Raw genomic sequence first — 20,793 nt, 5'->3', positions numbered from 1 at the left:
GGCATAGACAAATAATTCCTAACGATAAAAGACAGCCATGCAACTGCTTCAGAATGTTTAATTGGGCTTGATAATTTATGTGTAGTCCAGAAACCATTCCTAGTACAACGAGATCCTTGCAGATGACTGGCTATGTGGGGGGTAGCTACACATGGCTTGAAACCATCACACCACAACCGGCCCATCTAGGTCATGGGTTGTTTGTGGACAGAATGTCTATTTGGAACAAAGAGAAGAGTATAGTGCTCCCGCTACATGGAATACCAATGAGATCTAAAGTACATAAATCTGTGAAGAGGGGAAAACAGCACTTCCATCTGAATGTGAAAAACAGACACCCACGAAAAGGAGAAGAATGCGACAGTTTTAAGAGCCTGGTCTTTCATGTGATGTTTTTCTCAGTGGGTGTAAAGCAAAGAAATCTCACGAGGAATCTATAGGCCTATGTTGCTTTATTTTATTATAATAAAGATAACAATGATCAAAACAATGTATTTGGACAGACATTTTTACAAACAAGGTTACAAATGACCACACAAAAGCCCACAGATGTTCTTTTGGTAGCTGAAATGAAACATCACACGGTGTTGGTGGGGACTGATATTTACCAGCTACCTTTCTCTTTGCATTGTAAAATTGTATTTACATACAAACTCACATGCAACATGATCCCCTGGGTGATATTGAACATTTGCACATCATCGGTCATGTCTCCTTCCATGCTACACTACTATGTCAGATTTGTTGAACAGTTAAGGCACATTTCAGTGAAAATAACAATGTAGCCCATTAATTGCTTTTGTTTGACTGCAGTGCAACAAATCCTTTTTGGTTTGTTTTGTTTACTAAGATCGAAGGTAGACTTATGTTAGTTGTTAGGAAATAAAATAAATAGTTCATTTTTCTTGAGATGTTTTACCTGTTAGAATTTTTAACATATACATTTGACACAGACTGTACAGTACCTAGTGAAGCCAGTAAACTGCAAAGCTGCCGCACATTCTACTGGCCAGCTCTTCAGTAAGGCATATTTAGAATGTAACTTCTAATGAGTGTAGGGGTTTTAATATTGGCCAAACAACCCAAACTATTCCCCGATGTTTAAAGGAAGATGGGAAACTAAACAGTGTTTTAACATTAACCAAATGATGCCAATACCAATGGAATTACAGTTATTTGACTCTATGGGTTAGATGGTAAGCTCGTCAGTAAGGCATACATAGAATGTAACTTCTTCATGACATCTGTTGAAACTGACACAGTCACAACACTGAGGTGTGTGTGTTGGAGACATTTTTGAGGTGGTTCAGAAGTCTATTTGGCGTCACTGTAGCTCGGGGGATCTGACTGAGGTGTAGACGGAGTGAAAAGGGAGGAATAAGAAGGGGGTAGCTCCAGATTTGAAGCCTCATATGGGGAAGAGTACATGGGGCCAGTTGGGGTAGGGTTGAACATGGGGGCAGTTGGGGTAGGGTTGAACATGGGGGCAGTTGGGGTGGGGTTGAACATGGGGGCAGTTGGGGTAGGGTTGAACATGGGGGCAGTTGGGGTAGGGTTGAACATGGGGGCAGTTGGGGTAGGGTTGAACATGGGGGCAGTTGGGGTAGGGTTGAACATGGGGCCAGTTGGGGTAGGGTTGAACATGGGGCCAGTTGGGGTAGGGTTGAACATGGGGGCAGTTGGGGTGGGGTTGTACACTGGAGCATACGGGGTAGGGTTATACATGGGGGCAGGGGGTGGATGAATGACTTTACGTGGTGAATGAGATGTGGGGGCCAATGGGTAAGGGGATTGTTGTGGTTGAGTGTGTGGTCCAAATAGAGCAAGGGTGGAGAAGTCACTGTAGATTGGGACCCCAGATGGGTTGAGCCCCATTGCTCCACCCATGTTAGCTTGGTAGTCAACAGGTATGAGAACCATGGGAAACTTCACCTCTGGATCTCGGTGAAAACTGATATCCAAATGCACCTATAAACCAAATCGAAACAAACACAAAAATACAGCACATTAGTTATCTTTGTATGAGTTCTCTGATATCTATTGATATATGGATCATGGAAATGAACTCCTAAAGACCCCTACCAAGTGCAACTTACCTTTAGCTTGTACTCTACTGTGATGTTGCTACAATTTAGAATGGTCGGAGGTTGGTCATCAGGAATCTTCAAAGCCACATTAACAGTCTGTTGGGTTTTTCCGGAGATAAAGTCCCCAACAGCTTTAAAGATTGTATTCTTATTAACATTCCTGGAGCCTTGAGCCTTGAACACCACTGTCTGAGTCAGGCTGAATTTGGGTGTAAGTTCTTTGGAAGAAGAATTGTCGATGTTGGCACGGACATGTACCACTTCACCTGCAGCAAAGGAATCATTTGAATGAATTGATGATCTGGGACATGTGAAATAGAAGTCTGTATTTGTCGTTTTAGTGTATGTTGGTACATATCCGTGATGGAACTGTGTCCGCATTCTATTTGCATGGCCCATGCAAATAAATAATAACTACAGATATTCAACGTAAACTCTGGAGATGTCGAATGTGTTACCTAGTGTAAAACCCATCTTTTCGACGTGGACGTCCATGTTGATTTTTCCTGAGGAGAAGGTGAAGTCCTTTTCTATTGCAAGAACCTGAGGAGACTTCAGGAGGTGTGCATGGACAACATTATTAGTAAGACTATTTACATTTTACAGAAAATACTACACTCCAAAGATCCATTCATCTTCATAAACACACAAAAATATTTTTGGTGTTTTTAAAGACACATTGGGGTTATTAATAGGCCTTTGACTATAATGCACATACCATGAGTGGGCCAGTATAATTCATGTTAGACTTAGAGACAAAGTTTAATTCCTGAGTTTCTGTGCAGTCCATCTTCCAACTTCTGCTCAGTACAGTTTCTAGCATGTGTACTACTTTCCCATGGCGACCTCTGAATGATGATGGTATGCTTCTGTTAAAAAATAATATAAAAACGGTGACAGTCGTTATAGCTTGGTCGTTCAAGGTTTAGGGAAAACAAGTCTAAATGCCTCCAATCAGGTTTAGATTAATGTGATGATACTTATGATCACTGTAAGTGACAAGTCCTGGTCCCTTCTCACTTTTCTACTCACCCCATGGGTATTCGGAGGCTAAACGGAAAGACATGAGTTCCACGGGGAATCACATTCTCTGTGAAACAAACGTTATGAGGAAATATATTGCAGACAGGTGTTGCATGATTAGCCTGAAAGTAAGTAATAGACAGAATTCCAACAAGTCCAACAAGCTTATCTTCTTGACGAATAGCCTAATAGGCCTACTGATTCTTGCTGCATGATGATGACCCCTCGCTTTTTCCGTTTGCCGGATAACACCCGTTTTCCGGTCACTATCGAGGTAAATAACGTACATCCGATAGTAGGCTACATATTTGACTTGATAGTTTTGTATTAAAATGAGCAGAGGCTCGATGTTGAGTATTGGCAGTCACAACAACTCGCACACACCCAAACTTTCCATGAAAGCCTATGTGGCTTCGCATAACCTATAGTTCCGATCTGACCTCAAAATATATAGGCGAAGACATACTCTATAGCCTACTAACTATACTAAGTCATATTCTTTGCTTGCAGGCTAGCAGTGGTAAATGTTCACACAATCTCAGTTATTTTAATACTGTGCATTTACATGGACAATTGTGTTTCATAGACATACATTATATTTCCAGCATATTTACTGCACAGGCTATGGCACAACCCAAGATACGCCCTGGTTGATTGCGTCAACAGATAGTCCTTACCATTCGAAGTTTCTTGAATCATGAAATCTTTAAGCTTATAAAATCTTTCGTGCCAAGTATAGCTGTGGTTTTGGTCATTACGTTTTTCTGTCCAACGTACATTTGCATCGCATTTAGCTTTAATACAAAGGCTTTGAATCTTGGTCTCTTTTTCTAATTGTAAAGTGACTCTCCCTGTTATACAATCTCCCTCCGAGAACGTCCTCTGTTCATTAATGGCATCGTAACTCAATAGTAGATTCTTTACGGACGGCATATCAAAGGGAAACGAAACTGTTGTCTACTTCAATAACTAAAAATTGTCCAGCACCAAATTCCAGTTTCTTGAGTTTTGGTTGTGGGACTGCAGCGGACGAAAAAAAGGGGACACAAGAATGTATAAGCGTACTACTGCCACCTAGTGTCGATTATCCAAAAACATTTTCTGCATTGCAAAATAACTGTAAATGAAAGCTCAATGTTTTCCGACTTAACAGATAGGCTAAATAAACTCCTTTCAGTAGACATCTCAGGTGGCATTTCCCCTACTCTCACATGCATGCAGCAATAGGAGTTGTTCGAAAAACTCCACTGCATAATGAAATACGTGAGACTAGCCCACTAACTTTTTCTCCATTTATTTAGCTGACGCTTTTATCCTACAGCACAGGAGGAGAGATTTTGAGCCTGCGACCTTGATCTGCAAACGTCTATCAAATGCTCTACCACTGACCCACTGACCTGCACCCTCCCGGTTAATTTCAATAGTGATGCCGCGGCAGAACTGTAGCCATAACCAAACCATCAATGACATAATGCCCTGTAAATATCGCACTTCTAGCTAATAGGCCTACTTACATTTAGGGACCATATGAGGCTTTCCAAAGGCTCCAACAAAAAATATGAATCAGTACCAGTATCAAGACACTGCATTGTGGGGCAGCAGATGTGTCTTATCTAGTCCAGGCGAACTTGTTAGTCGGCTTATCTGTTCCTATAAACGTATACTACACGTACTAGTAGGCCCAAAATGTACTATTACAACCTATAACTTGCATAGAGCCTATCGCATGTGAAGATAGGCTACTCCTCTCCCTCTTCAGATGCCCATTGATTTGGTTCACTGTACCAGGTGAAGTGACCACCAGGTGGTGTAAGGGTTGATAATGGTTCTGCTGTTCCTGATCAGAGCGCAGCGCACAGTGACAGATTCAGTACATAGACTGGAGCAAGTTGACAAGAGGACGTTTTCCGTCATGAGTCGAGATAAGGTGGCATATGCTTTGGCATTGACATGAGACATATGGTGCTTTTGGTCGAACATTAACTTTAAAAAGTTCTTTTCTAACCTCGTTCCGGACGCTTTCTTTAAATTCAGCTAAACATATTATACTAAACGCGCACGCATATGGTTTGCTGCTAAGTTAGTTGCGATTCTCATTAGGACATAGCTTTAGTTGAACCAAGCCAGGATGTACTATGAAGACAACGCAAATTCTCTCAAGCCACATTATGGATGTAAGTATCACACATGGTAGGCTAGCCTGTATGTTCCATATATTGTATGGCAAATAGACGTGGTCTGTTAGGAAGCGCAGGTAACAAGCAGGCGCACAGTGTGTAGCGGAATGTCAAACCAGCCACAGGTGTTCGAGCATGTTCCATATAACTAGAAGGCCAACATAATTATCAATGTTACGGCTTCTAAAAATTCTTAAATTGACATTGCATCTCAGGATGATTTCATTGTGTGTTGAGTTATCCGTGGATTGTGCTAGAATGCCATAACACTAACACGGATGTTAAAATATATGATTAGTCCCATAGCCGAATTAATTAGTGTGACAGTCTCTGTTTCACATAGTTGACAGATCAACGAACCTTTCTGTGATGTTAACCATTAACTTTCTCTGTAACCTTCGTTAAGAACTGCACACCTGACTTCAGCGTGAGGCTATCCCAGGAATTCGAGTCAATATATCGTTAAAGTGTCTCGAATTGCAATGGTGTGCTTTCAAAGTGCAGTCTATAATCAATCGATTGCCTTTAGCTTCTTCAGCAGTATGGTATTGTTTGACAAAGAGATGCATTTGGATCCAAAGTGTAAATCTCTGCCAAATCTCCACATTTCTCAACCTTGTCAGAGTGAGAGACAATGTTTACTGGTTGAACATGACGCCTGCCTTTCTCCATGGGACCTAGGTATTGGTGTGTGTCTGTTTAGTACATTGGAAATGGATTGTTTGTTATTGGCAGGATTGTCTTATGGTGCTGATAAGTGCTTTTAAAACTCCAATGAGAGGCAATGCTGGCCTTATCCACCCTAAACCTCCTTACCAGGGAGCAGAGCAACTCTTAGGTTTATCCCTTCCCTAAAACATTTCAACTGCTAACCTAATTATGCTAGGGCAACCTCAGGTTATGGAGTCCTTCATTAGACATTTGCATAGTCTAACTTGATTTGTTGCTCCCTGTAGCCTGGGGTTCACTCAAATGCATCTCCTAAACAAAGGACCACGTCAACATGGAGCTCACAAATCACATCCAGCCATGCTCTGACAGCTAGTCCACCAGATTAAATATAGACCTCGTCCATAGCTCTGGCTGTGCGGGCCTTTCAGGAAGTATGTGTCTGTGAGTCAGTGTGGAGTGTGTCCAATGGCTGTGCTGGGGATCCCACGCCTCTGGGCTGAGTGTTTACACACTCACGTCCTCTTCTGTCGCACAGCTGGGCCAGCGGCCTTGAGGCTGACGGACACACCAGCTTGGGGACGGAGAGCCCTGAGTTGGACAGTCTGTGTGTGTCTGGAACTGTGAGTGTGTGTTTGTCACGGATTATGCCTGTGTGTGTGTGAGGGGAATGTGTGTTTGTGTGTATCGTGGACTGTCTCTTTCTGTCACAGAACGTGTGTGTCGTGCGGTGTGTGTGGCAGTGACTCTTTCAGCCCTTCAGGCCTAGCCTACATCATGTCCAGCCATAGCACCTGGTGAGAAGTAGAGTTGTGGTGGCGTCTGTGGTATTGCCGCTGTCAGAGCTTCTCGCATGTCACCCTGGTTGTACCCTTCCAGTGAGAGCGGGTCACTGGAGTTGGCCACAGAGTCCGTGACTCGCATATGACAGAACTGATGTGCCTTAATTAAGTCTGCGGGGATTTGTTAGCCCGGCATGGCTGACCAGAGTGTAAACAGGTGACTCGGCACACCAGGGAAGTGGATTAAGGTTCCGCCCATTGAACAGTGAGGCACCGTGTCAGCAAGAATCTTGTCTTATCACGTATTGAAGTGGACCTTCACAGAAAGAGCTGTGTCTAAGAGCCTGGCTGTCCTAAGAGCTCATCTTGAAGTCAATATAGTCTAGACTAGTGAGGGAATAACGGTAGCCTGACCCACGCTCCAGTCACCGAGGATTGTGTTGATCAATCAGTCTATAGTTTAGCTCTTCATTGCTGCTAATGATCCGTAAGCTCACTAGGAAGCCTCTAAAAATGTTGGTGTTTGTGTGTGTGTTCATTAACTCACATAGACCCGGACCCCAACATACCATACACACTGCCACTTGGCCTCAAGGTATGCTGGATTCGACTCCTGGGGCTGTACCAAAACCAGGACTAGGGCTCCACTCAGCCAGAAGTAAAGGGATCTAATTGGATTAAGGGGGTGGTGGAGAGCCAGGGGGAATGAACCTCATTAGTCATCTCGTAAAAGGTCAACTCTGCAGAAGTGACTTGTCAGACAGGGAACCAGATTTATTTCCCATGCAGCATCGGCAGATACGGGTCTACCCTTAGCGCTGATATGTCGACGTACTCTGCACCTTCACCCAGGGCTAGGGGAGTCAAATGCAGAAGGAAAGACCCCCAGAGTTTGAGACTGGTTTGTTTGGGAGGAAGCTAGAAAGTGGTTTTGCGTGGTTCCATATCACAGTGACACTTTCTAATACGTCCATCATGTTCAAAAGTGCTGGTGAACCCCACAGACGAAGAACTGAGCATGTGCTCAGCTTGAACCTTTTGAGATAGTTCAGCCGCAACCAACACGACCCCCTATGAAGACATCCCTCACTTCCGTTATGTCTGCAACGCGTTGTGCCACAGTCGGCGCCACAGTAGTCCGACTGCCCGACGGTCCCCGCATCCGCCCAATCAGACCGCAGCATTGTTGACACCAACCAGTGAAAACCCCAATCTCCTGCGATCCATCCAAACCCGTTGACAGTCATTCGCCTGGTTCCCATGCTTGCTTTCTTTCTCCCCGCCAGCCATCCAGGATGACGAGAGGCTCTCGGCCGAGGAGATGGACGAGAGGCGCCGGCAGAACATCGCCTACGAGTACCTGTGTCACCTGGAGGAGGCCAAGCGGTAAGGCCGGGCTCCACCACACAGGGCTGGGAGGCAGGGGAGGTCGGGGGAAGGTCTGGGGGGGGGGGGGCATCCTGTCCCTGTGTGTGTGTGTGTGTGTGTGTGTGTGTGTGTGTGTGTGTGTGTGTGTGTGGAGGAGGATGAGAGGGCGCAGAGAGGGAGAGACAGGAGGGAGGGGAGGCGAAGCTGGAAGAGCATGATGGATAGGTCTGCGAGTGGGGGGGGGGGAAACTTGCAGCGAACCTGTTTTTCAAACGGATTCGCGGTTTCGTTTCAGGCCGTGAGCCTGAAACCTCTCTGCTTTCACTTTGAGTCCTTAAGCTCACCCGTCGCCACGTCCTGTTGTCCCCGCGAATGCGCCGCGTCACCTGACAGGAAGTGCGTTTTGGCGCGCCGTGCCTGGGACCGCCCCACCCCTTTCTGCAGCTTCGTGCATCAAAGAGTAATCGCAAACCTCATCTAGCAAGCGTGCTCTATCTGTACCATGGTTAACTCCCTGGGGATGTAGGGGAGTGGTGGGTCTTGAGGTCAAAGTTCACCGAGATCTTGTATGCCTCCACATCTCTGATCCCTCCGCAGCTAAAAGCCATTAAGTTAGCCTTTCTCCACTGACCAGTTTGGACTTTACTCTGTTAAAAGACTATGACTGTAGTTTTATCACCCGGGGACTGTATAACCATCAAGGCTATGCTTCACGGAACAGTGTCACACCATGCGTTATTTGTGAGGCAGTTCTAGTGGATTCACTCTCCATGACGCCTTGTTACGATCATCACTAAGATCCTCTTTTTTGCAATTCACAGCGGTCTGTGTGATACTTGCATCTTTCTGACGATACTGCGAGTGCTATAGGAGGCTGTCACAGAAAGTAATATGTGTCAAGTCAATGTGGTGAACCCCCTTTAGTTTCTGGTTAACCTCATACCGACCATCTTTTCAACCCCTTACCAGTACACACACTGGCCACCGACCCTCCCCCACACACCAGTCTTGCCAAACACACACACACACCTCACTTCCTGTGTTGTTTCCTCCCAGTACAACCCAACTTCCCGTTTCTCCTCAGCCTGTTGCCGAGCGCCTCTATTCTGGGAAGCCTGTCATCTGGGATTAAGATTACAGCTCTAGATTACAGCGCTAGCTTCTAATTTCGAGAGAGGGCATAGGATTAGGGCCCGCACAGCCTAACCCCGCTCTGCTCTCAGAGTCAGGAGTCAGGAAGTGTCACCGGTAAACGGCAGGTTGGAGTACACCTCGAGAGAAACCGCTTCAGTGTTTTTTAGGAACGCAAGTGTCTTTTTGTCTTTGTACATGGGATGTCCTCCATGATTGTACATGGTGGTAATCTGCTCCTCGCACAACCCTGGTTCACTGCCCTGACTGCAGAGGCTGACTGAAAGCCGTATGCTGGCTGGAGCGACCGTAGGGGTTGTGTGTCTCAGGGCAGCGACGGGGGATGCTGGTGGCCGCATGGCGTGTGCCATAATGCAGACTTTTTACCCGTCATCTGGACGACACACACACCCGTCAATTACTCTCTCTCTCACTCACTCACTCACTCACTCACTCACACACACACACACACACACACACACGGTCTGTGGTCTTAACTTTGGAGACTTTGTACCTGCAGCGTTGAGTAAACAGTCCGGTCTTTTTTTCTTTTCAGATAGGGAATCATTTTCTTCTTTTTTTGCCCACTGATTTATTTTTCACCGGTTTCTTTTGACACAGCTCTGTATCACGCAACAGTTTCCTGCTTTAGGTAGTTGAATCAGATTTCCGTCATAAAAACTGTAATTGCCACGAAGCAGTTTTGCTAATCGTTCAAAATCTCACAATCTAAATCTAACAGCCTGCAGTGGCACTTTGCTATACAGTGTAACATGTTTCCTAATATATTGCTGGTGTGGGACAGAGATTTCCAGGCTCCCTGTGGCCCACATAATGGTTTGGCCTGGCTCAAGGTTTGACAATGACAGGAAGGCCTGGTGGGGGGGCTGTAAACAGGGCTGCGGTGGTCGTGGACCATCAGACTGTTGCAACCCTGCCACATTGTTCAACTGCAGGAAGTGGACCTTCAGAGGGAGACCCACTTGGAGCTGTCGGGGTGTTATTTCCTGTTCTCCCCTGTCCTCGCTCTCTCTCTCTCTCTTCTTAACCACTTCTGTTCTCCTCCTTTGTCTCTCACTCTTTCGCTTACCGCCCCTCTAAGGGTCTTTCTCTCCTTTTGTTTCGATATCAGCCGTTTCCAAAAGCAGACATGTGGGTGCTGTCCCTTGTGTCCGACCGGCCAGTCTGCAACACCAAAGTGTTCAGGGTCATGAGGCAGGCACTGTGATGACATTCCGCTTACCTCACCTTCAAACTCCTACACAGACTCCCCACTCACAACCTCCCTATTCAGAGTCCTGGTTTAGTCATCCTTTGGCGAGCTCCATGCTGGTTGGGGCTCTCCTCCTCTCGGTCGGCATCCAGCAGGCGGTGTGGCCGCGACCCGCTTCCAGGGCCTCCGGTTAACGCCACGTCGCGTCGGTGCTCAAGTGCGTCCGCCCGACACACCCGAGGGACTCAGGACACAAGCGCTCTACTCTCCCGAAAGAACCGTTGTCCTTCACTAACGTCACCGACACCGTTTACTTTAAGACGCTCATTTGAGATTTGTGAAGGCTTGACAACTCTGTGTAATGGTAGCTGGACACATAAACATGGAAAAAAGACCCAAAGCCAGGGCTTATTTCACTTAGTTCCTGAATCACAAGGTAACTTGATTTCCTTGGGGACTCGTGACTGGCCATGCATATCATGAAGGCCGTTTGGGATCAGATTTCACTGTGTCTAGCTGATCCCGGTGGCTGTCCCCCTATAAAGTCTTGATTCAGCCAAAATAGACCTGCATGTGTTTGGTTCTAAACTTCATTTTCCAGTTTCTCTTTTGTTTTCTTTCATTTTTAGCCCGGGTTAAGAGGCACGGTTATTCTTGTCCCTTCTACCATGAATATTGTTTCCCTCCCTCCCTCTCATTCTTTCTGTGTTGGTCATCCTGCTTGCGTGTTCCCCTTCAATATCACAAGCCCCCTAAATGCCTGCAGCAACACAGTCGGCTGCTATACCCAGCCTTTTGTCCACTAGGCTGAATCCCACCATGATGTCAGAGTGAAGTCAAGAAATCCCATTGATCCCTTCTGTGCTAGCAGTTGTTCTTTAGGCCGTGTGGAGGACCAGGGCCGAGGGCAGGAGGACCAGGGCCGAGGGCAGGAGGGCGCTCCCTATCCATCCATGTTTTTCAAGTCGTTCCTCGGGCCTTTGATAGTAGAGTAGAAGCCAATATCTTGGGCCACAGCAGCAAGGTAAGAATCATTGTGACAATGCGAAAAGAAAAGAGAATGACATCAACCACAACAAAACCATGGCGGTGAAGTGGAGCAGAGACTGGTGTGAAGACCTGACCTGACTTTACCGGCTCTCCTTGCCGTTTGTTGTGGTTAGCCTACCAAATGGGTTTGTGTTGATGGAGGGGGACGGTGTGTGTTGTGCGGGTGTGTTGGCTTGATAGTTGGAGCATGCTGATGCCTGTTTAGACAGTGTCACGTCTGCTGTGCCCCCCCACCCATCCTCCACACATCTCTTATTAGCACAAACAAGGGTGTGTGTGTGGGGGGTGTTTAGACAGGAGGATGACACACTCACAGGATGGAAGGTCACTCCCCCCCCCCCCCTTCCATGAAAGAGATGAAGAACAAGTGGAATGCAAGTCACATGGTAAGGAAACGTGAGGCCTACTTCCCCGTCCTACTGCTCAGAGAGTGAATCTCCATAAAGCAGGGAAAAAATGGCGTACATACCTTGTTTACCAGGCTACTGAACTAGGCTAGTAGTCAATAGACCTGCTTTTGACCACCAGGCAGAATGAATGTCCAGACATGTACAAGGACATTCCCTACCCTGATCCTGTGTCTGCTGATGGTCGTGTAGTTGGGTTGTCCTTGCGTTGCATCATTAGTCCCGTGTTAATCGAGTCACTGTTTGACTTGATGAAAAGCAGTGAGACATTACACCAGCAACCGGGTGCTAGCTCGCGCCATACGGTGTGAAACTGGTGCTAAATTTGAGGTTTTCGCTCCAGTCGTCATCGCGCTCGTGTGAATTTCTAGGCCTGGAAACAAACACAGCCACTTAGTCCTCCAGATAAGAACCCCCCCTGTGTCTTATTAACTGCTCGAACACTTCTCTCTGTGTCGGTCTTTCGTTACTCAGAAGCTAGTTAGCTAGCCCCTGTCCTCTGCAGGTCTTGTGTGAATGTGAAATGTTCCCTGTGTACCATGTGTGTAAGTTGGCCTTGTACTGTAGTCCCAGAGGACAAACTCAGCCACTTGCCCCCCCCCCCCCCCCCCTCTACACACACACACACTCTCACTCACTCACTCACTCACTCACTCACTAGTGTACGCTGGCCTAATCCTTCAGCACTGCAAGGCAACAGGAAGGATGATGCGTACAGTCATGGACACGGTCGGCAATAATTCATGGCTTTTGTTCGCATGCAACATGCACCCCAGTCCGATTTGAACGTGCTTTGCTTACAATCTCTTCAGTAGCCTGCCCAGTGGCCCACTGGGCAGGCTACACGATGCCTAGGCCCTGCCCTCACCCCTGACAGTCAAGCAGGCATTCTGGAGGGTTAGGGTTAGGCGCTAGGTGAATTGTTAGGTGTTGGGTCTTCTTCATTCAGCTGCTTACGGCTCTTGAATTAGATATGAACGCATAAACAATATAAAACCCGAAAAATTCATTCATAGATAATGGAAGTGCCATAAAGCAGGCTATCCAGTCGACCACAACCTCATAACACGAGATCTAGATGTCATGCTGTTTTTGTACAGGGACAGTGAAGCCAATATTGACCAGCCGAGGACCCAACGTGGGCGTCCGATGAGACTTGCATGCCGCCGCTCTCTCGTCTCAGGCCCTGCGAGGTGATCGACAGACCAAGGTTCTGTTTGTTTATAACCCACCGTATCCACGGCAACCGCCTTGCTATTGAGTGGAAAGTTAGCTCGGAGCCAAAAAAAGAGCCGGTCCAAAGTTTGGGGTGTAGTTTGGGAGCGTGACCTTTTAGTTTTAACTGATGTAACCCCCCCCCACCCCCTTTTGAGGTACTGCGTGATTGCCCTACGTACGCTCAAAGCATCGCTGCTCAAGGCGGAAGTGCCCAGCCCTGTTACTGGGGAGCCTGACTCAATACACCAACCAGCAAACTATCAAACTCAACTGTGATGGATTACAGTCAGAGGCAGAGCAGGAAAAGAAACCTACAGGATAGTACCTAGCACTGAGTGTTGGTCAGCCGTCTAACCCCCCCCAACGAGAAGGTCACGCTAGATGTTGAGAGATCCCTAACCCAGGTACTGTAACCCTACAAGAACGCCTCCCGTCCTAGACCTGCCCTGAGGTCTGTGCTGTCGCCCCCCCCCCCAGGTGGATGGAGGCGTGTCTGGAGGAGGACCTGCCCCCCACCACAGAGCTGGAGGAGGGGCTGAGGAACGGGGTCTACCTGGGCAAACTGGCCAAGTTCTTCGCCCCCAAGACGGTCTCCGAGAAGAGGATCTACGACCGAGACCAGGCCCGCTACAAGGTGCGTCTCTAAAACTCCTTTTTCACAGTTGAAGCCGAGGGGTATGGAATCTGAGATGACTTTTTTCTATTTGGTTTGTTTTTGGTTTAACTTGCGTCTCGTCTAGGCTTCGATTAGGAACGCTGTGTCACTTCGCATGTTTTCCCTCAGACTTGGCCCTTTCCCCTCCCCCTGCTCTCTCCCTCGTCTCCTCCACACCTCCATGGTGTCAGACAGGAAGCCAGTAATCCCCGATTCATCGCAGACATCCCTGCATCCTGTCGACTTCTCCCCCTGAGAGAGAGAGATAGAGTCGGGGGTGGGGGGAGTGGGGTGTTGGACCCATGAAGTTACAACCAGCAGCTGTTAAAATACACTTGCACACACGCGTGTGTGTGCGCGCTTTGTCGCCCCGTTAGACTTTTTTCTCCTCCTTTCTAAAAGAAAAGGCAGTAGGTACTGTAATGACATTTTCATCGAATGTTTTCTCCACCACATCTGTTGCTGCCACACAATGCACTGTAACGAGCTTGACGCTTGCCATCGTGATCTGTGAGTGCCTTTACCGATGATTGTGTGTGTGTGTGCCAGGATCTAATACGTCTGTTTGCCTCCAGCGCACAGGCCTCCACTTCAGACACACCGACAACACAGTGCAGTGGCTCAGAGCTATGGAGTCAGTAGGCCTGCCCAAGGTAAGGCTAACGGATACATACGGTAGACACACACCCAGGCGCAAACACACATACATACTGTTCCCCAACACACCATTAACCTTATGGAATACAACCCATAAATATGCATTGTTGCATTGTTTTTACAACTGTATTCAAGTCAATGAAAGCCCTTGTCCTTTCCTGGCATAATCTTATCAGTAGTGTGTGTAAGAAAGGCGCCACACCTTTCTTCCAAACGTAAAACACACACTCTTTTTGATTACTTTCACCAAGCCAGTTAAGTAAAGCACTTTGTTCCTTTGTGACTGTGTGTGTGTGTGTGTTGGCTGGATGTGGCTGCACTAATGCTGCTGAAAATAAAAAGGATGTTCCCTCGGGAGTTTAACATGGATGGGGAAACGCTAGCGTACAATCATCAACACCCAATTGTTACTGCGATGCAATGGGACCTGTCTTTACCTTGTCAACTCAATTTGGGATTTTGTTCACGTTCACATGGGGACTATGTTATTGCTGTCAACGTTTTCACACAAACCAAAACTCCCAAAAATGTGTTGACTGCATTCAGGCGTATAAAAAAAGAAGAATCAGGAATAGCAAAGACCCGAGGGCAACAAGGGAGTCAGGTGGCTGAGCGGTTAAGGAATCGGGCTAGTAATCTGAAGGTTGCCAGTTCGATTCCCGGCCGTGCAAAATGACGTTGTGTCCTTGGGCAAGGTACTTCACCCTACTTGCCTCGGGGGGAATGTCCCTGTACTTACTGTAAGTCGCTCTGGATAAGAACGTCTGCTAAATGACAAAATGTAAATGTAACAATGTCACATCATGCGTGCCCAAATTCGACCCCAAGTTTTCTCTCACAACTTAAGCTCTCAGCACCTTAGTGACCCGAGGTTCTGTCATTGCTTGTAAGTGTGTGTGTGTGTGTGTGTGTGTGTGCGTGTGCACATAGGGGCGCATGAGCTTTCACAGGAGTTACTTTACCACAAAAGCAACAACATTTTTAAAGACAACTCTTAATAGAACATACAAGTGACATAAACGCTTGCAGGGGTGGGGGATTGTGGTGTCAAGATTTCAACCGCTGACCTCAGTGTCTGAGGTTTTGGCTGGAGAAGAAGAAGAAAGAAGAATCATAGTTCTTACATTGCTGCTGTCTAGTTAGCTAGGCCTAAGTAAATCATTTAGATGTACTTCCAGACAGGATGAGAGAGACGACTCTTTTTCACGTTTGTTCCAGCACATAAAAGACCCTCGGCAGGCTCTGAGAAAAGAAGGATGACTAATGCCCGCTCTGGTTTCTACTTTCAGATATTTTATCCCGAAACGACTGACGTGTATGATCGCAAAAACATGCCCAAGGTGGTGTACTGCATACACGCGCTCAGGTAAGAGAGCCAGAGAGAGAGAGAGAGAACTGAAAAGATTTATCGACTCGATCTGCAGCCAGAACCCTCCTCACAGTCGGGCAAACCTGCTGTATTTCCATCCCTCGTCCCCCCAGTGCTTTGGCAGAGAATCCCTTCTAGCTGGTAATTATAGGAGTCCTTGATGTATCAACATTAAGCCTTGGATTACCTGCCCCATTGGCCTCAAAACTACGTGTGACTCAAAAAATAGAGTCTTTACAGTCCTTCTCCAAGGAGACGTGTTGCCACAGTCTGTTCAGAGCCTCTCAAACACAAACAGTACATAGATACAATAAACACATAACACAACACAACAGTAATATTGGAAAGATTGCCAAGGAAGTCGTATTTAGAAAGACAATCTGAAGCGAAATCGGCATGTGATGCTTTCAAAGGACCGTTTGCGCCTTAAGAAATAATTTGGGATGCTTCAGTCACTTTGCTGTTACAAAACACGGTCATGCTTTCGCGATTGTACGGTATCTACACTCTTGTATCGTCCCAGACAAACCCCGCCCCTCTTGGACAGATGGGTAACTTCCTGCCTGCTCTGAGTCATTTCCTGTCAACAGGCAGCTGCTATCTATACTGCCGGAGCGGGTGATACAGAGCTGTCTGTGCTCTGCCGGAGGGTTCCGGCATGATGTCACACTCACAACATAGTCCCTCCACAGCATCAGTCCCCCAGAAAGAAGCCAGATGGCCCTAATAGTCTGAGTTTACCTTTCTCTCTGTCTCGCTCGCTTTTTTTTTTCCATCTCACTGTGCAGCATTCGGTTCATGGCTTTCAAATGTCCGCTGTCCCGGTTTCGAGCCGGGAAGCGAAACACCTTTAATAGCCATGTTGGCTCAGTGGTCTGAAAGGGGAACCGAAACGCGTTCAGCTGAACTCGAGCGCGGAGTGCGTTTGCTTCTTAAGTCGAGGCTGACGTGTCCCAGAGCAGAGCCCCATGTGGGGGACACTCCCTGTCGGCCTGGTCACACCTGTAGCAGAATCCAGGCGCTCTCTTTCCTACGCCAACACAAGCAACGCAGAGTTCAAAGCTGGCCCTCAGCTACAACAGTTGAGATGAAAGTGATAGACGGATGATAAATAGATGGATAGATAAGCCACTGAGTTATGGCACTGAGAAGCCCTGTGTTGTTCCCTATATCGTTTTGCAAGGTTCAGTCACAGGTTTAGCAACTTCTGATTGGACCGTTATCTCTGTGCCTCTTAAGCACTGATTTACTCATCCTCAGAGCACCAGCCAATCAGTATGTCCTCACATCCTCGGCTCTGTAGCGGACAAAGCGCAGAACCAGTATCCACTCCAAGGATCCCAGCCCCGCAATGACGCCTTCCTGTTTATTTAAAAACGAGCGGCGCAAACGAATCGGCCCCCGTTTCCAGCGTCCGGGGCCAGGCCGCCTTCGTAGCGACAGAGCGAAACATTTGAGGCCCTCCTATAGTCTTGTTTCCACGGCGCTCCGTAGTGTTTGGTCAGGCCTGCGAGTGGCGGCTTCCTTCCCTGGCCGGGCGCGCACACACACACACGTGCTCTTCCTTCCTGGCGGGCGGGCGGGGGATAGAGGGTAGCTCTGAGGAGCGTCAACACAAAGAGAGCCAGCGAGGACCAACGCCGCTCTTTTGTGTTCGACCCGACGGACGTCCGAAAAGAGGCCCGCCGCAAAATCCCAGTCGTTCCACTTTGTTAATCCCGAAGGAAATTCAAGGGAATGGCACCGAGCTTTGATGTCGATTTTGTGATATCGGCTGGTGCTTCTGATACGCTTGTGTGTGTGTGTGTGTGTGGAGTGTGAGAGGAGGAGAGAGCAGTTTTTTTTGTCCTTTGCTCCAGTTCACAGTGGAAGTGAAATGTGCTCCTTGGCTGAGTAACAGGGGTCAAACGTCTTCAGCCTTTTTAACTTCGCTCTGTCAGCAAAGCTAGCACTACCCAGAGGAGTCACTGATCAGAGAGAGACACCGGTGTCCTTGTTTATGCACACACACACACACACAAACACACGCACACACCTAAACACGCACCGACGGGTCAAATGTCAGTGTTAGTATGCTGCTATGCGCTCCCCTCATTCAGAATGGCTGATGGAACGCAGCTAGTGCTATCTATAATTTACAGCCACTCTATCAGGGAGCTGGCGGGAAGATGAAAGTTTAATGCCGTTTCCAACCACCTGTCAGGGTGGACTTGAAACAGGTCTCCGTTTTTAAGAGTCGTATCCGAGCACGGGCTGCCCTCTTGTGGCGATGTCGGGGCAGTTGATGGGCTTCTTCACCACGAGCGTGCGGACGAAGCCTAGCATATTGAACCGCAGCCTCGGCGTGGTGAGATACTGTCAAGGAGGGCGGGAGACGGGGTCCTTTCACTCCTGTAGTTTGCCCTCTGTTGTAGGACAACACAACTCTGTGCTAACGTCCACCGTGACCTCTGACCTCTGACCACAAACTCCTGTCCCGCTCCATTTCAGCTTATATCTGTACAAGCTGGGCATCGCGCCACAGATCCAGGATCTGCTGGGTAAAGTGGCCTTCACAGGTAAGAACCGAGCCCTCCGACGAACTCTTGTCACCAGACTCATCCACATCCGGTCCCCCTCATCCATCCACCCCCCCCACTGACATGTTCTCTCGCCTCGCCCCTCCCCAGAGGAGGAGATCAACAACATGAGGAAGGAGCTGGAGAAGTACGGCATCCAGATGCCCACCTTCAGTAAGATCGGGGGCATCCTGGCCAACGAGCTCTCTGTGGATGAGGCTGCCCGTGAGTACGAGTCTATCCGGCGCTGTGATCAGTTTGCCAACGATGATACTGGAGCTGGGCAGAGGGGGCACAACTGCCAAGCAAAGTAGTAGTAGTGGACCGATACCAATCTGTAACGACACATACATGCTGACCCCATGAAGCAGCTGAGTTTGTATTACAATCGACCTTAAAACCGATGCTAGCGCTAACCTCTCACGAACCCTGCTGTGCCCTGCCCCTCTCCCGCCCCTCTTCTCTCCTGCCCCGCCCTCCTCCAGTGCACGCCGCCGTGTTTGCCATCAACGAGGCGGTGGAGCGCGGCGAGGCCGAGGGGACCATGGGGGCCCTGAGGAACCCCAACGCCCTGCTGAGGAACACCATGGACAGCCTGGCCCAGGACTACCAGGACACCCTCAGCCAGGCCAAGGCCAGGAAGGAGGACCAGGCCTCGGGCAGGGTGAGGGAGCCAACACCCCTCCTCCTGGGGGGATGGGGGGCGGGGCTTGAATAGGAAGGCTGGATAGCAAGGCTGGATGTCTGTAGGCACAAGGTCAAGAGTTGCCTCACACAGCCTTTAGTACAACTGACTTGGGATCAGTACGTCTTGGCGAGTCATTGCTTCGCTGGTCAGAATTCAGTGTGAAGAATACTGAGATCTGGTTGTTGGCACTTTAGCGTTTAGCTCAGAGAGTCCCCATAACATTCCTGTAGCTGCTGCATTAGCTTAACTCCTTCTGAACCTCTGGTACCCCCCTCCCCTGTCTCTCTCTCTCTCTCTCTCTCTCTCTCTCTCTCTCTCACTCACTCACTCACTCACTCACTCACTCACTCACTCACTCACTCACTCTCTCACACACACACACACACACCCCTACTGGCATCCCTCCTCCTAACCTCCCATACTCCGGCTGGCTTTAGGAAAACATGACTGGCGCAATGCCTCTGCACCAGTCAGCACATTGTCCATTAATGTAGCTAGCGAGGTGCAATGCAGACATCCGACAGCAAGCTAGAAAAAAGCCTGCTGGACAAACGGGCGCACCAAAGCCGTCCGCCTAATTGCATGCGTGTCCCTCCCTCCTGTCATCCCGCCCGTCATCCGTCCTGCCTCCCCCAGCGCTCGTCCGTGGCGTCGGAGGAGAGGGATGTGTACGAGGAGCTGCTGACCCAGCAGGAGATCCAGGCCAGCGTGGACCTCGTCAACAGTGAGAAACCACAGACGCACACCGTCACTACTGTCCCTCCTTAAAGAGAAAGTAACCGTTGATGTTGATCTCGGATGGATCCAATGAACTAGGATGTATGGCATGAATTAGGGAGGAAAATGACAAATAAAACTGCTCTTAAAACGGGTCTCCTTTAACCCTCTGATCTCACCCCTCCCTCCCTCCCCCGGCCTCCAGGCCAGGCAGCGGTGAGGCAGGTGAACGAGGCGGTCTCTGCCGGGGACGAGGCGTCGCTCCTGGCCGCTCTCCGTCTGCCGGCCCTGGCGCTGCTGGGGGTGCAGGAGGCCCACGCCCACTGGTACCTGGAGCACCTCTCCTCCCACCGCCAGCACAAGACCCAGGTGACCCACCGTAGAAGGGCGGGGAGGGTACAGCTCGGCGGTTAGAGCTGTTTGACAGCAGATCGCGGGTTCAAATCTCTCCCCACGTCGCATCGGACGATGGTATCTGCTAAATGAATACATCCAAAGACCCTGACTGTGCAGTCTTCAGACGGACGCACCATGTTGGTTGTGTGCGGCACATATAGTGTGGATCTCCATAGGCTGGGCCAGGAAACTAAGGGAGATGTTTCACCCCCGTGTGTAGGACTGTGGAGGAGCGGCGACGATGGACAGGGAGGAGATCCAGAGGCTGGTCAGCTCCTGTAACGACTACGCCGAGGCAGAGAGAAGAAGTGAGCCCCGCCATTTTGTCCCAGGAATTCCCGTCGTCGTCGTCGTCGTTGTCGTTGTTGTTGTCGTTGTTGTTGTTGTGGATGACTCTCCTGACCCGCCGCGTGATGCCGTCCCTGCTCCAGAGCTGGCGGCCGTGGACGCCATCAACGCGGCCATTCGCCGCGGCAACGCGGAGGAGACGGCCGAGGAGCTGCTGAACCCCGAGGCGCGGCTGCCCATCGTGTACCAGAGCGCCGCCAACCTGTACCAGGCCGAGCTCTTCAGCCTGCAGATCCAGGGCACCAGGGTACTGCACTGACACACACACACACACGCATGT

The 20,793-nt window shown here is 48.8% G+C and overlaps 2 protein-coding genes across 6 annotated transcripts in view; one reads left to right on the top strand and one right to left on the bottom strand.

Annotated features, from left to right (window-relative positions):
* LOC136937882 (arrestin domain-containing protein 3-like) overlaps window positions 1-4,135 on the bottom strand; it is a 94,322-nt gene extending 90,187 nt beyond the window's left edge. Inside the window, exons 1-6 of one of the 3 annotated variants that reach the window (XR_010875230.1) lie at window positions 3,788-4,135; window positions 3,120-3,177; window positions 2,806-2,956; window positions 2,546-2,639; window positions 2,097-2,353; window positions 1,143-1,968 (exon numbers count right to left, since the gene is read on the bottom strand). Coding sequence is in view for 2 of the 3 variants with exons in the window: in XM_067231013.1 (XP_067087114.1) it covers window positions 1,315-1,968; window positions 2,097-2,353; window positions 2,546-2,639; window positions 2,806-2,956; window positions 3,120-3,177; window positions 3,788-4,043 (1,470 nt within the window). In the remaining variant the exon portion in view is untranslated. Of the gene's footprint in view, window positions 1-442; window positions 1,969-2,096; window positions 2,354-2,545; window positions 2,640-2,805; window positions 2,957-3,119; window positions 3,670-3,787 lie in introns of those variants that run through there. The other 2 variants (XM_067231013.1, XM_067231014.1) reach the window with 2 other exon arrangements.
* iqgap2 (IQ motif containing GTPase activating protein 2) overlaps window positions 2,583-20,793 on the top strand; it is a 32,426-nt gene continuing 14,215 nt past the window's right edge. For 2 of the 3 annotated variants that reach the window (XM_067231011.1, XM_067231010.1), the window contains exons 1-12: window positions 5,077-5,284; window positions 8,025-8,124; window positions 13,603-13,759; window positions 14,356-14,433; window positions 15,727-15,803; window positions 18,297-18,364; window positions 18,476-18,589; window positions 18,850-19,028; window positions 19,689-19,776; window positions 19,975-20,138; window positions 20,386-20,473; window positions 20,597-20,760. In XM_067231011.1, the coding sequence (XP_067087112.1) occupies window positions 5,239-5,284; window positions 8,025-8,124; window positions 13,603-13,759; window positions 14,356-14,433; window positions 15,727-15,803; window positions 18,297-18,364; window positions 18,476-18,589; window positions 18,850-19,028; window positions 19,689-19,776; window positions 19,975-20,138; window positions 20,386-20,473; window positions 20,597-20,760 (1,323 nt within the window). In that variant the 5' untranslated portion in view covers window positions 5,077-5,238. Of the gene's footprint in view, window positions 2,671-5,076; window positions 5,285-8,024; window positions 8,125-13,602; window positions 13,760-14,355; window positions 14,434-15,726; window positions 15,804-18,296; window positions 18,365-18,475; window positions 18,590-18,849; window positions 19,029-19,688; window positions 19,777-19,974; window positions 20,139-20,385; window positions 20,474-20,596; window positions 20,761-20,793 lie in introns of those variants that run through there. The other variant, XM_067231012.1, reaches the window with a different exon arrangement.

The sequence above is a fragment of the Osmerus mordax genome, chromosome 28, assembly GCF_038355195.1.
Source record: "Osmerus mordax isolate fOsmMor3 chromosome 28, fOsmMor3.pri, whole genome shotgun sequence".
Lineage (NCBI taxonomy): Eukaryota > Metazoa > Chordata > Actinopteri > Osmeriformes > Osmeridae > Osmerus > Osmerus mordax.
This window is presented reverse-complemented; position numbering and strand designations above follow the sequence as displayed.